Source organism: Pongo abelii, chromosome 1, assembly GCF_028885655.2.
Source record: "Pongo abelii isolate AG06213 chromosome 1, NHGRI_mPonAbe1-v2.0_pri, whole genome shotgun sequence".
NCBI lineage: Eukaryota > Metazoa > Chordata > Mammalia > Primates > Hominidae > Pongo > Pongo abelii.
In genome coordinates, this window is record NC_071985.2 from 1,503,920 (window position 1) to 1,520,063 (window position 16,144).

A 16,144-nucleotide genomic window follows, 5' to 3' on the forward strand; every position below is an offset into this window, starting at 1 on the left:
CAGCTACTCCAGAGGCTGAGGCAGGAGAATCACCTGAACCCGGGGAGCGGAGCTTGCAGTGAGCCGAGATCGTGCCACTGCACTCCAGCCTGAGCAACAGAGGGGGACTCCGAAAAAAAAAAAAAAAAAAGATTAGTATGATCTTAGCCCACGTAAAGGGATTTCCCTCTATTTCTCACAGTAATAAAGCAAGGTACGCGAAAATTACATGATATTACCCATTTCTTTGCATACTAATATATGCCATATAATATATAATGCATAATATAATATACATTATATATAATTAATATATCATATTCATGATTGATTTAATACATAATGTAGCATATAATTTATATCACTTATTTTTAAGCTAAATACTGTAACATTTTTAAAGTTCCATTTTATTTTTAAATGACAAATAACTGTACATATTTATGAATTACAATGCGATATTTTGATATATGTGTATACATTGTGGAATGATTCAATTAGCATATCCATCACAGCAAAGATTTATTATTTCTTGAGATTTAAAATCCCCTCTTTTAGCTTTTTTTTTGGAAACATGCAATATATTATTCTTTTTTCTCTCTCTCTTAAATAGAGATGGGAGTTGTGGGGGAGGTCTCACCATGTTGCCCAGGCTAGTGTCAAACTCCTGAGCTCCAGCGATCCACCTGCCTCAGCCTCCCAAAGTGCTGGGATTACAGGTGTGAGCCACCACACCTGACCAGAAATATGCAATATGTTATTCTTAACTATAGACACCTTGCTGTGCAATAGCATACTTCTCAATAAACCCTGGTACTGAGGATCCTGGAAGAAATCTCTTTCTCAAAAAAAGTAAACCTCATTCTTAATTGGCAAAGAATTAATAATAAGGTCCAAACTTATATATTAGTATGTTCACCTTTGACTAGCTTTTCAGCACAAGAAATAGCTCTTTTGTGAAACAGGAAATATGTATTCACAGCTACTATTGGCCCTTGATTTGTAACATATAATTTAATTATAAAATTTACTTTTTATCTGAAAATCCACTGAATTTCTTTTTGAATAAATCACTGTGTTAAATATGCATCCCTGTGATGTCCTTCTAAAGTCTGGATGCTAATTCTAAAGTAAATACTGTAGAGAGATGAGAAATAGAGAAAAGTTAAACTTTTATGCTTATAATTTACATTTATATTATATGATATAATTTGTCATATAAAGGAGCACATATTTTATTTGCACATATGTATATAATTCTATAAGCATGGAGAACTCTATTGAAGAACACTAGTATATGTTTGTTTTCAGGGCTGAGGAGAACAGAGTGTTCCGGAGAAACAGTTCTTGAGCAAAGAGAGAGAAAGGTAAGTCTAGAAATCTAGAGAGCCCCCGATTTTTCTCAAAGGACTTTTGACACTTGGGCAGCATTTTTCACTGGTTTACCACTTCTTCCATTTCTGCAAAGCCCTAGTTCATAAACACCATAAAACAAGGTATAATAGTAATAAAGCTTCAAACGACAAAGATTCTGCACAGCAATGGATACAATTAACAAGATGAAAAGGTAACCTATGGATTGGGAAAAAATATCTGATAAGGGGTAAACACTAAACATTTATAAAGAACTCTTACAACTCAAAACTAAGAGAATATATAACTCAATGAAAAATGGGTAAAAGGCCTGAATAGATACTTTACCAAAGAAGACATATAGATGACCAATAGGTATATGAAAAGTTGCTCAATGTCACTAGTCATCAGGGAAATGCAAATCAAAACTACTGTGAGATAATACTTCATATCTGTTAGGATTGCTATTATCAAAAAGTCAAGAGATAAGAAGTGTTGATGAGGATGTGGAAAGGGGGGGTGCCTGAACACCATGGGTGGGAATGTGGATTGGTGCAGCCATTATGGACCACAGTTTGGAGAAGTTAAAAACAAAACTCCTATATGATCCAGCAATCCCTCTTGTGGGTGTATACCTAAAGAAAATGAAGTCACCACCTCATAAAGATTTCTGCTCTCCCATGCTCATTGCAGCATTATTCACAATAGCCAAGGAATGAAGACAACCTAGGCATCTGTCTATGAATGAATAGACAGACTGTGAGCTGGCCAGCTACATAGCTAGATAGATATAAGCATCTCACTGCCTTAAAAAGAAGGAAATGCCTCTCTCCACACTTCTGGCTTCATATTAACCACTAATATGCTCTCTTTCACTATGGTTTTGATAGGGACAGGAGGCAGAGAAATTCTAGGCAGAAAAGGGTGGGGTCCCTGGCAAAGCCCCACCCTCAAGCCTAGAACCATAGCCCAAAGTGAGAACATCCCCATTTTTCTGCTCAAATGTTGCCTTTTCCAAAACCCCCCTGGCTCGCTCTGCCCCCCATTCTGTACCCATGAAAACCCCAGGTTCCACTGGCAGGTGAATGGCAGAAAAGAAGAGAAGAGAAGAAGCAGCCAGATGTCAGAGAAGCAGCTTGACTTCAGAGGGATAGCTTGACAGTGGGACTTCAGAGAAGAGCCTGGCTGGGGAAAGCCCGACTCCAGGGGATGACCACTTTCCCACTCCATCCCCTTTCCAGCTCCCCTTCCCACTGAATGCCACTTTCATCAACAATAAATTCCTCTGTATTCACCACCCTCCAAAAAAAAGAAAAAGAAGGAAATGCTGCCATTTATCCATAATTTGAATAGACCTGGAGGATATTATTCTAAGTGAAATAAGCCAGACACAAAACTAAAAATATTGCATGATCTCACTTATATGTGGAATCTGAAAAAAAGGTCAAATATACAGATCGAGAGAATAAAACAGTGGTTGGGGTTCAGGTAATGGAGAAAGGTAGATGAAAGGATACAAAGTAGCACATATGCAGAATGAACAAGTTGAAAGATCTAATGTACAGCATAATTTAAGGACTAGAGTTAATAACAGTGTATTGTATTCAGAATTTTTGCTGAGTAGATTATAGTTGCTTTTCTCCTTTTGCCATCAGCTGGCACAGATAACTATGAGGTGATGGCTATGGTAATTGTTTCATCATAATAACCATTTTACTACCTCTATATGCATCTCATAGTATCGTGTGGTATGCCTTAAGTATACACAACAAAATTTATTTTTAAAAAAGAATAAAGCTTTTTATGTAAAGCTCTTCCCACCCATTTGTCGAACTAGAATTTTTTATTTTAACTTAATACCTTATTTAACTCAATTTTAAGTAGGAAAAGTGACAAACTGTGGTACAGTGATAATGCATCCTAAAGCTAGTAAGAAGATTGTTATTTTCATTTTCTTCTAGACTCACATAAAGCATTTTACTGTCTTTCTACATCATGTATTAGACCTGGACTCTGTCAGATTTATTTAATAATTATAGAAACTATTTGGAAGTAATTATAAATTAATTATTTTGGAAAAATCTCACTAGTTATAATCTGTCAGTAAATACGAAGAGTTACTGAAGTTTATAATTCAGAGCCATACTCTCACATAACCTTGAAATGCTTTTTAAAGTATAATGTTTCATAAATACAAATTAAAATTTGTTGTGGTAAGTTATCTGTCGCACTACATCTCTCACAAAGGGTACTATTTAATCTTTCTAGTTCCTTCTTTACCAATCTTCCTATTCTCATTTTCTTTTCCTTTTTAAAAAAAATATTGAGTTTTTAAAATTTGACTTTACTTAATATTTCTTAATTCCCAGATCTTACATTATAAGACTTTATTTTTTTCCAACATGGTTTTTCCTGTCTGGTTAATCTGCAAATGTAGTCCTTATACATTAAATCTGATTTTTGCAATGCTTTCCTACTGAAGAAGTCCTTCATTTTCCTTTCATTTGTAGCTAACCACATGTTTGTATTTACAATACCTTGCAGAAATGTAGTCATAAGCACTGATTTGCACACAGAGTAACTGCCATTACATAGCCTGAAACTAGTTACAACATCTGACGACTTTATTACTCATGTGACTTTTATTGAATCAAAAATCAAATTGTGTGATCTTCGAAAGACGCCTTGGTTATTTTTCATTTTAATTGATTAGAATAGATGCCAAAGAGGCAAAATCATAGATGATACTTAATTCTGGTCTGATCTTCTGTATTTATTTCTGAACAAAGGTCTTGCCGATAAATCTAGTGAAGACACTATTATATCAATCAGTAAATTATGTGGCATGGATACTATGGACATTGCCATCTATCAGAGCAGGCCGAGGATACAGCAAGGCAACAAAACTCTATTACTGCAGGTGGGTCAGTTCTAACATCTTCATGGGTTTAGCACAGATACAGCTCAGACGTGTGACGGTGTTTCATCCTGATTAGTATTCACCAGTGCACATCTCGGAAGTCATTAAACTTGATGAGGATAATGATGATCAGGTTGAACGTCCCATCCAGAAGGAACTGTTCTTTGCCCGCCACCTCTCCCAGCCAGGAATAGGTCCTTTTCAAAGCATTCTTTGTTGTCCTTTCTTTTCCTTCTTAATCTTTCTCACAGCTATACTTCATAGTTATGCAACGATTTGCTTACTGTCTCTTTTTCTACACCATTCTGGTAGCTCCGCATGGGCCCAAATACTTTCTTAGAGCTTTATTCAGGTATAATTTGCATATAATAAAATTTATTCATTTTAATACTCAGTTTGATGGGTTTTGCTAAGTGTAAGCAGTCATGCAACTACCATTCCAAACAATTAGTAAAACACTTCTATCACTCCAAAGTTTCCTTGAGGGCACAAATAATTCCATTTACACTACATCTCACCATTAGTCACAGCACATGGCACATCATAAGAATTTCTTGGCCAGGCACGGTGGCTCACACCTGTAATCCCAGCACTTTGGGAGGCCAAGGAGGGCGGATCATAAGGTCAGGGGTTCAAGTCCAGCCTGACCAACATGGTGAAACCCCATCTCTACTAAAAGTACAGAAATTAGCTGGGCGTGGTGGCAGGCGCCTGTAATCCTAGCTACTCAGGAGGCTGAGGCAGGAGAATCGCTTGAACCTGGGAGGCGGAAGTTACAGTGAGCCAAGATCATACCACTGCACTCCAGCCTGGGAAACAGAGCAAGACTCCATTTCAAAAAAAAAAAAGAAATTCTTAAATATTTGTCGATGGGTGAATGGAAGGAAAGAAAGCAAGAAGGAAAGTGTGGACTGCCACTTACTGAGTTTTGCACCAGTAACTGTACCAATATATTTGCATATATTATTTCAATTATTCTTATATCAATCCAGTGGTCAGAAATTATGATTTCTATTGTACTGGTAAGGAAACCGGGCCTCAGAAGACTTATGTAACTCATTTAAGGTCCCAAGCTTAATACGTGAGGCCTGGGATTTGAATCCAGTTCATTTGGCTGCAAACGCCCATTTTTCACCACTTCCATCTATTGGACTCATGTTAAATAAATATCAGCCTAAATATATTCCTTGTGGATATCGGTGTAATTCTTTCTTTTCTTTACTCAAATCCTAACCACAGCTGAAATAACATGTAATTCTAGAAATACCGGCAATTCATATCACTCCCGCCTTCTCCACAGGGGACCCCCCAGTTCATACCAAGCAGAACAAGTCTTCTCTTTTCTCATTCTAGAATGCCTGGAAATATAAAACATTTTTTGACTCCTGACTGCCTTCATCTTCAATGTCCACTGACTATAGCTGCATTAAGTATTTATCATCATCTATTTGATCATTAAATTTATCCATTTGTTTGTTTTTCAATTGTTAATCTGTGACATTGATGTCAATACAGACTGCTTTAGGTCACATTCTTCTAGAGGTTGGAATTACTAATATCTATGCTTTATTATATCTTATAACACAATAATATTACAAAAGAAATCTCAGAAAATCTTCCTGAAATCACTGCCAGAATTGAGTTCAGTTTCCTAAGACATAAAACTCAGATCAGTGCTGTGAATAAGATGGAAGCTTATTATTTTATGTCAAAGAAACTGGAGGTCAACAGTTCACGGCACCTCTTTGACAATCAAATTCAAGTAGCCTGGCTCCTTCTCAATGTTCCACTGTTCTTTTCTTTTTTTTTTTTTTTTTTTGATGGCGTTTCACTCTTGTTGCCCAGCCTGGAGTGCAATGGCGTAATTTCGGCTCACTGCAACCTCCACCTCCTGGATTCAAGTGATTCTCCTGCCTCAGCCTCCCAAGTAGCTGGGGTTACAGGCATGCGCCACCACGCCTGGCTAATTTTTTGTATTTTTAGTAGACACATGGTTTCTCCATGTTGGTCAGCCTGGTCTCAAACTCCCAACCTTAGGTGATCTGCCCACCTCAGCCTCCCAAAGTGCTGGGATTACAGGTGTGAGCCACCATGCCTAGGCTGTTCCACCATTCTTAATATGTGACTTTCTTCTTTAAGATTGCTTTAAGATCAAATATGACTGCTAGGGCACTAGCCATCAGGACTATGTTCCATGCACAAAAATAGAGAATGGAGGATTGGCTAATATTTTTCCAAGCTTTCCCAGTAATTTTATCTCATTAGCTTCCCCTATCTGTTAGAAAGCCTGGAAAATATCATCACATCACAGAGTACCTTGCTGCATGGAGTAAAACGGGGTGCCAACAATAAGAGTGGGAGAACAGATATTTGAAGAAAGATGATCAAGATGAGAATTAGCACAATTCCAGTGGGACCCAGTGTCAGTCTCAGTCGTGAGAGTTTCCAACTACAATTGCATCTGGGTTTTCTCAGCACAAAACTGTTTATTCCACCTTTCTTCCTCCAACAGCACAGATATGGAAGCTTCTCCACCTCTGGAAATTATCCCAGCTGGATAACAAGACAGTTATCCCAGCTGGATAACAAAACAGTGTCTAAGGCTGGGCATGGTGGCTCACGCCTGTAATCCCAGCACTTTGGGAGGCCAAGGCAGGCGGATCACCTGAGGCCAAGAGTTCGAGACCAGCCTGGCCAACATAGTGAAACCCCATCTCTACTAAAAACACAAGAAATTAGCCAGGTGTGGTGGTGGGCACCTGTAATCCCATAGACTCGGGAGGCTGAGGCAGGAGAATCGCTTGAACCCAGGAGGCAGAGGTTGCAGTGAACCGAGATCGCACCACTGCACTCCAGCCTGGGAGACAAGAGTGAAACTCCGTCTCAAAAAAACAAAAAGAAGTGTCTAAGATGTCCCTAGTGCCTCATCTGGCTCTCCATGGGAGAGAGTACAACAGAACATGCTTAGAATCAGGGAGAGCTCCCACTTCATCACCAAAGCACAGTCGCCCCATCTTCCTCTGGGACACATTCTCTCTCCTCTCTCCATCCCCAGAAGGTAAAAATAGAGCCCTAACTCACGGCCATGACTCACCCTGTGTCCACTTAGACATCTGAAGCTAGAGAAAAAAGATGATCGAGTCAAAACCTAAAGAGGGAGAGTAACTGCACCAAGGTGCTGCTATTCACAGTGGTTCCCGTAGCAGCATTTAATCACATGAATTATAGCTCATGAATTAAAATTTGCACTACAAGAATTCTATTTGGCCATAAAAAAATGAAGTCATATCTTTGTTGCAATGTGGATGGAACTGGAGGCCACTATCTTAAGCCAAACAACTGAGGAACAGAAAGTCAAATACCACATGTTCTCAGTTACAAGTGGGAGCTAAATGATGTGTCCAGAGGGATGCAGAGGATGGAGTAAGAGATCCTGGAGACGAGGGAGGGTAGGAGCGTGTCAGGGGGTGAGGGAGGAGAAATTACGTGGGGTAAAATGTATGTTACTCGGGTGATAGTTACGCTAAATGCCCAGATTTCACCACTGCACAATATATCCGTGTAACAAAATTGCACCAGTAGCCCTTAAATTTATACAAACAAGAAAATAAAAGAATAAATAAAATAAAATGTGCACTACTTCTTGTGGGCTCTCTTACGAAAGACTTTTTTATCCCCTCCACGTGAAAAATATAATAGGGTGCTGAGACAATATATCAACAACAACAGCAACAACAAAAAACCCTCAACATGTATTCCTCTGTGCCACTCATTGTTCTCAGTGCTTTACAAGAACCAAGTCATTCCACCCTTGTAACAGACTATGCAAAACAATACTAACGTTTCTTGTATTTTTAAGAAAACACAAGTGAGGCACAGATAGGTTAAGTAACCTGCTCAAAGACACATGGCATGAGTGACCGAGCCTGGTGTTGAAGCCAGTTCAGGTCTCATGCTTTACTTGAATCACACACTCTAGTTACTACCCCACTCTGATGTTACAGTAATCACCTCACCACGCACCAGCCCTGAAGAGTTCAACACACACACACACACACACACACACACACAGAGTTCTCATTCCCCATTATTGATCCATTTTCTCTGGTCTTCTGGTCTTCTGGGATTTGCCATTAATTGCAAGAACTCCAAGCTGTCACACCACCTCAATTATCAGCTCACCCCTTAGACACTAATTAAATAAAACATCAGGGATAATTTCACAGCCAGAGGCGAGCAAGTTTTTACTCTCAGCGTCTGGGGAGAATGAGCAGGGCCCTTACAGAAAACAGTGGAGAGGATGAGGTTAGTTAAATCTGAGGGATAATTTTGAAATGAACAGGGAGTGTGACACGGGGACGGTGTGTTGCCTGAAAGCTTTATCCTAGGAAGTAACCTCCACCATGTCAAGGCGTCTATAGGCACTCTGGGGGACCAAGGTTAGGGCAGATCCACGGACCTCACGCACTGCCAAAGGAGAGTCCAGAAAACCCTGAGTCTCCCCGGCAAGCCTGTTGCAACGGACAGCAGACTCCTTCTAGACTGAGAATAATCTCTCAGACTTGCTCAGAGGGTTGGGTTCCAGTAAACGGCAAGGTCCCAGCAGCCCATCAGAGGAAATGTGCTGTGTCTTCCTGGAATACGAAGAGCATTTCTAGTAAGTCCATCCTTAAATGTCCCTCCGCGACTAAGGCCAACACAGGCTGCAATATAGCCTTCAGTCCTAAACCAAGTCTTCTGTAGGAGCCAGGAACCCTGGAGGTAAGTGATTCATCCTCAACTCTAGTCAAACTAAAATCTGTACAGTGCAGTGGAGGTGCAGGATGCGGCAGTATTAACACTGGCCTATGCTGGAGGCTAAGGGCACATGAGGTGGCGGATGGATGGGTCAATGAACAATGGCCACGCATTAAGCAGCAAGTGTAAAATTGTGTTGTGTAGTTTTATCTAGAAAAGAGAGCCAGGAGCAGAACAGGATGCTCTGCCTGTAGGTAGGCATGCTGTCTGACACTCATCTGCACAGGGGACGTTGCACACAGTGTGTGGGGACCCTGAGTCCCTTTCCTCCGCTTCCCCCTATTTTTGAGGCTGCTGAATCACAGTCACAAGAGCAGTATTGAGCTGAGCAGGGCCATGGAAAGAGAGAAAAAAAGAATGCAAAGCTGAATAGTATCAGTCCCCGAGAAAGCAAGCTTCGGGTTGAAAAATCTGAAAAAGTCAGACCACATAAAAAGGCAATGAAGGGTGGTGGTGGTAGGGGAGGCATGTGCAGAGGGGCTGACCCTGCCTGAGCCACGCACTGAGGGCCGTATCCTCCCTCCCATAGGCCCATCACTGCTGAGTGCCAGCTCCTTCTCCTCCTCTTCCCTTCCTCCCCAGCACTAGAAGGAATAACTGACGAGGCTGAGAACTCTACCTACCTCCGGAATAAGGAGCCCTTTGAGGGATGAGGCTTTTAGATTTGCTAATAAAATCAATAATCATTTTTGTGAATTAATTGCATTCCTCATGCTGTGAATGACATAATGTGTAAGACATGTTCATGTTCTCACTCATAAGTGGGAGTTGAACAATGAGAACACATGGACACAGGGAAGGGAACATCACACACCCGGGCCCATAGGGGAGTGGGGGCTAGGGGAGGGAGAGCATTATGAGAAATACCTAAGGTAGATGACGAGTTGATGGATGCAGCAAACAACCATGGCACGTGTATACCTGTGTAACAAACCTCCATGTTCTGCACATGTATCCCAGAACTTAAAGTATAATTAAGAAGAAAAAAAGAAATTACAATCTCCCTAAAAAGTAAAAAATTAACATATTGGAAATGATTACCAAACGATACAGCAAATTTACAATTTTTCCATTAGGTGAGGTCTTTAATATTTTTGAGGTTTACAGGGTGTTTAACAAGGTCGTGCATGTAAAAGGGAAACTGGGCTGAGTGAGGTGCTCACGCCCGTAATCCTAGCACTTTGGGAGGCCAAGGTGGGAGGATCACTTGAGCCTAGGAGTTTGAGACTAGTCTGGGCAATAGCAAGACCCCATCTCTATTTATTTTAAGTAAATATAAAATAAAGTTTTTTAAAGGGGAACTGTTTGTTACTTTTGAGAGTGACAGATTATGACATCCAGAGGCTTATGAGGAAGTAACTTCCCCTCTGTGTGAACCAGCATTGGGTGTTTAAATAGCTTACCCCGTGGACTCGTACCCCAGTCCCTCAACGAGATGAATTTCTTAATCTTTCTGAACCTCTCAGTTTTCCAGAGTTATTGAAATGGGATATGGGACGGCACATATGCGGTGCCTGGTGCACAAACAGGGAGCTGGTGGGTGCTCATTCAGTGCGGACTTACTTCCCTTCTCCTCTCAATGCTAGGAATTTGTTTAATCTTTCAAATTAAAGTGTTATGAAAAATTAGACCTCAGGTCCACTGTGGCAATAGACATATTCATGGTCCTCAAACCCCCTTGTACTGTGGGAGCTACAGAAGATGATGAGTAGTGTTAAATTAGTGAGGGCAGTTAAAGGAAAGAAACCGGGCTGTCCTGAAACCAGAGGCGGGACATGAAGGAAAGGGAAGGAGGTAAGATCCCCAAGACATTCCTGCTATTCCCAGCAGGAGGATGTGCACTTCCCCAGTCCCGGCACAGGACAAGAAAGGACCATGCATGCACAGGGACGCTAACTACATTGCAGAGGCTGCTGAGTGACACTGAGAAAGATGAAGAGGTGGAGATGAGGCTGGGCTTGTGTGCTCTCAAGCCCCTGTGCCAGCTAACGTCTCAACTGTACTTGTCAGACTCCTGTCTAAGAAAAAGCATGCCATTGAACCAGGACTGCAAATGCAAACAAATAAGGAGAAAGGGGCTCTTAAATAAGGAGAAAGGGGCTCTTTCTCTTTTTGTGATGAAACAGTCGCTGTTACTATCAGTTCAGGAAAATATTGCTATCATTAAGCCTTGTCCCCAAGACTCTCTTGAGTGTAATCCCAATGATGGCCTCCGCGGCTGAACAGGGCCTGGACCAGGCTATCCCGGTTGTGTGATGGGAGGCTGCATTCTAGACTGAAGAAAGAGACCCTTTGGACTAATAACCAATAAAATCTTATGACCCAGTTTCTGTTTGCCCATCTCATAAGCTGCTTTCTAGGAATTCCACACACTGCTGTAAATTTGATTTTCCATCTTGTGTGGTGGAGTAGGTAACAATGTGTTCCGTCAAGCTTCAGCAGAGATTTCAGCAGCAAATGTCAGGGATAAGAGGTAGATGATATAGATATAGAGATATAAATATTAACCATAAGGATTATATATCCTACAGGGAATGATATATATCTAAGGGTGTCTCACAGCCTGCATGTTCACACCCTAGCCTGTCAACAGCCATGGCCTAAGTGCTGCTGTTAAAATACCGTGTGGTGGCTGCCACAGCAGAGGGATGTGAGGGGTCCCAGAAGAAACTGCAGGAGTTCACTGTGAACATGATACAATCAGCAGGTAACTCTTGAGTGATGGGTTCTTACATTTTTGGTAATTGAAACACCTAAAGATATCTTTTGCCTTAAGGCCTGAGTCTCAGAAAGATGACTTTGTGTGAGGGTGAGTGAGGGGTTGAAGCTGCCTGCAGAGAGGCAGGTAGCAAGTTCCAAGAGGGGTCCTGGTGGGCGTTTCTGCAGAGAGGCAGGTAGCAAGTTCCAAGAGGGGTCCTGGTGGGTGTTTCTGCCCAGGATGGCAGTGGTGAGGATACAGACAGTGCGTGCCTGCAACGATGCAACATTGTGGTGGGATCACAGCATTGTGTGGGTGTTGAATTATTTAACTTCGGTGTTGAACTAGAGTGAATGAGGAGTAGAACATGAATAGAAAGAACCTCAGTACTTGGCATCACGGTGACTGAAGGGAAGTCAGCCAGAATTAAGATGAAGGAGCTGGTTTGAGTCTGGGGGGATGGCTGCCAGGTGAAATTTGGGATGCCTCAGTTCACAATGTCAAAAAGGGGGTTAGAGGTGAGTGAGGAACTGACAACTGTAGATACAGCCTGGAGGGATTCCATTTGAATGCGACGGTGACGTTTGTGGGAATGACTGTGTCCATCCAGGGAAGCAAGGCTGTGCCTTGGGGGGGCACCTGTACTTCGGTAGTGGGAAGATGAAAGAAGGTCAGGGAGTGCAGAGGCCAGACACCTACGAAAGCTCCGTGTGGAAACACCTGAACAGAAGGACATCAGATCCAGGGCATGAGGGGCAGGCCTGGGCAGTATCCAGCTTTGCCGTTGAGAAACCGTGTGTGTGTGTGTGTGCGTGTGAGTGTGTGTGTGTGTGCACGCGCATGCATGTGTGTGCACGTGTCTATGTAAGTGTGCACATGTACAGTGGACTATAATTACAAGAAAACCTCTCCTCTCTAATCCCTGCTCCTTTCTGTCCTGTGACCTTCCTCTCCCTCACCTCCCCTTCCCAGGAACTTCTTTTGTCTCAGTCGTTTATGCAACTGCCCTTGCTGCTCCCCATGTCACCAGCTGCTCTTTTTTTAAAGCAAAGTTCTGGAGAGAATAGCAGTGAAGAGCAGGAGTTTGGCTTTCAGTCCTGGCTTTACCATTTGCTGCCGTGTAACTAAGGTAGACCAGCTATTCTCCCGAGTTGCTCAGTGAATTAGGGGTGAAAACACAGACTTTGCTGAGATATTAAAGCAACACCAAGTTATTATTACCATACCTGGCTCGTAGTGAGTGGTAAATAATTTGTCTTTATTATAAATTGCCGCATACATTTACCCCTCTATCTTTCTTGCTTCCTTCATTCTCTCATTTCTTTCTTCACTATCCCTACAACTTCTCCCTTTTCTCCCAGTTTAGGCTCTGAAAAGAAACTCTGGAATCAGAAATCTCAGAAAAAGAAATGTCATAATTCCTTTACTTCTTAATAATTAGACTTGAAAATGTGCTAGCTTGACTTTGCTCGGCCACAGCTCACTGTTTTGACTGGCATCTTGAGCTCGTTAGAGATAAGATCACATTCTGTGAAGTTTATTCCATAAGTATTGTTGATAGAACCTGGGAGGAGGTATGATAATTGAGTGTTTCACAAGAATATTGGGAACCTTCTAACAAACCGTGTGTAGTTTTGAAACTAGAGAAGCAGGAGGGAAAATTTGAACTTATTCCTCCATCGAAACCCTGGAGTTTGAGTTGTTTTCCAGTAACAGTAGAGTTCTTCAGAATATCAACTGGGGCAGCGGGGAACACCTGTTGCAATATCTAAGCTGAACAGATCTCTGTTAGTTTTACAGTCTATGCATAAGATACCAAATCAAGAATAAAAATCCTTCATAAATTATCTGCTTACAGGATTTATTATGAATGATTAATTAATTATTGTTTATTAATAATATTTTTCAGTCCTATCATGGAGCATATCATCCCCATCAGGAACTAGAAGGTGTGCAATGCTTGAGCGAGTGTAGGAGGTGAGAAGCCAATGGTGCAGTCGAAAGGACCCACGAATCAGCAGGTGGCAACCCAGTTGCTTCCTAACAGCAATGGTTTCAGAAATCAAATTGGCTGTTTTCTATCACTGAGAGGTGACAGCTGCTCGGCAAAGAAATTGTGCAGGAAATTGGAATGTCACTCAAGCCATCAGATAAAACCTAGCCCTAGACGGCAGTCTGATCTTTCCGTAGACAATTCCAGGGGCTACGTTTCTCATGCCAATCAAGAGCTTTCTCCCTGTGCTAAAAATTCCATGCTCTGGAGTCTCATTAACTGCCATGACCTATTCAGGGGCTGAAGTAACATATGACTTGGCTTTTCCACTCCAGAGACTCACAGGACCTAGAATCGTGCTGCTTTTACCTCCAGTGTGAGTGACAGGGCTGCCTGTGCGTGTGCGGTCATGACAGCAGAGATCAGCATAAACTGGGGAGCCAGATGCAAGCGTGAGCCGGTGACAGAGGGTGGTCCTATCAATACAGCCCCCAGCTGCTCACAAAGCCCTTCTGCTTACTTCATGTCACCGCCCACTTCCCTCCTACCACTACCTCCCAAAATGGGAAAGCCTAAAGAGGTGGACGATTCCCTGTCAATGTGGATGTAGAGAGAAATCAAACATTCTGACTGTGATGGGAGCTGTGGCAGGCTTCGCTCTACCTGGAACACAATTGTCATTTGTGAGGTATTCTTCTCACATACTTAATGTCTCTATCATCCCCAAGTCTTGGCAATTGAAGCAGGTATTTCTCCCCATTTTACAGATGCAGAAGTTCAAGAATATTAAATGGCTTAGTTGAGGCCACTGAGCAGAAAGGAAAGCAAAGACACAGACGCTGCTGCTGGGGCTCCTGGTTCTGACCCTTCCACATCCCAGCATCTCAGTAAGGAGAATCAAACAGGCTATCACCTGGGGAAGGAAGAGTGGATGCAAGAGGAAGGAAAGTGAGCAATTCCTCTTCTCAGGTATTATTCATTCCAGTTTTCTCAATTTGCCACAGGTGCCAGAAAATGCTGCCACATGAAAAGTGACAACCAGAGCTTCTCAGGGGACCCCCCTAAAGCCTTCATCCTTCTGGGTGTGTCTGACAGGCCATGGCTGGCACTCCCTCTCTTTGTGGTCCTCCTGCTGTCCTATGTGCTGGCCATGTTGGGGAACGTGGCCATCATCCTGGCATCCCGGCTGGATCCCCAACTCCACAGCCCCATGTACGTCTTCCTCAGTCACCTGTCCTTCCTAGACCTCTGCTACACTTCTATGACGGTCCCTCAGATGCTGGTCAACATGGGCAGTTCCCAGAAGACCATCAGCTATGGAGGCTGCACTGTGCAGTATGCAGTCTTCCACTGGCTGGGTTGCACGGAGTGCATCATCCTGGCCGCCACGGCCCTGGACCACTACGTGGCCATCTGCAAGCCCCTGCACTACACCGTTCTCATGCACCATGCTCTCTGTCAGCAGCTTGTGGCTCTGGCCTGGCTCAGTGACTTCGGCAACTCCTTCGTGCAGGTGGTCCTGACAGTGCAATTGCCATTCTGCGGGCAGCAGGTGCTGAACAACTTTTTCTGTGAGGTGCCAGCCATGATCAAGCTGTCGTGTGCTGACACCGCTGTGAATGACGCCACGCTGGCTGTGCTGGTGGCCTTCTTCATGTTGGTGCCCCTGGCTCTCATCCTTCTCTCCTATGGCTTTATTGCCCAAGCAGTGCTCAGGATCCAGTCCTCCAAGGGACGACACAAGTCCTTTGGGATGTGTTCCTCCCACCTGATGATTGTCTCCCTCTGCCTCTTCTACCTGCCTGCCATTTACATGTACCTGCAGCCCCCTTCCAGCTACTCCCAAGAGCAGGGCAAATTTATTTCTCTCTTCTATTCCATAATCACCCCCACTCTCAATCCCTTCATCTACACCCTGAGAAATAAAGATATGAAGGGGGCTCTGAGGAGACTCCTGGCCAGGATCTGGAGGCTCTGTGGTCGATGAGGACATGAGATGTAGCATCTCCATCAATCAAAGAACACTGCACAAGTCTATTGTGCACTCAGAGCATCTTTCACTTAAGGAGTTAATACCCAGAGAGCTCAAAAACCCTGTCTTCAAACATCTCACTTCCTGTCATGATGCCCCAAATCCCACAGCGACAAAGTTCATTTTAAAAGTGTAATTCTAAGAGGCCATATGTTTTTAAGCATTGTTTAAATAGACTTCAATAAGTATGTGTGGAATTACTTAACTTCCAATTTCCTGATTCTTTTCTCTTTTCCTCTTCCTATATTTCTTTTATTCTCTCCCCATTTGTCTCTTTTCTATTACTCCTAAGTATACACAAGATGAAGCTGAAATACAATCTTATTTTACTTATAATGAATATGTTTTTCTCCATATACTTAAATCTCCACAAAT

The 16,144-nt window shown here is 42.5% G+C and overlaps 1 protein-coding gene and 1 long non-coding RNA gene across 3 annotated transcripts in view; both read left to right on the plus strand.

Moving 5' to 3' along the window:
• Positions 1–5,432, plus strand: part of LOC129060750 (uncharacterized) — a 46,702-nt gene extending 41,270 nt beyond the window's left edge. The window contains exons 4-5 of one of the 2 annotated variants that reach the window (XR_008527634.2): positions 1,288–1,343; positions 4,119–5,432. This is a non-coding gene — a long non-coding RNA (uncharacterized LOC129060750). Of the gene's footprint in view, positions 1–1,287; positions 1,344–2,410; positions 2,631–4,118 lie in introns of those variants that run through there. The other variant, XR_008527636.2, reaches the window with a different exon arrangement.
• An 8,276-nt stretch (positions 5,433–13,708) lies between these two features.
• Positions 13,709–16,143, plus strand: LOC112132564 (olfactory receptor 2B11). The gene has a single exon (XM_063724240.1). It carries the CDS (start codon positions 14,762–14,764, stop codon positions 15,722–15,724), a length of 963 nt encoding a protein of 320 aa, XP_063580310.1. The 5' UTR covers positions 13,709–14,761; the 3' UTR covers positions 15,725–16,143.
• Position 16,144: the final 1 nt, after the last annotated feature.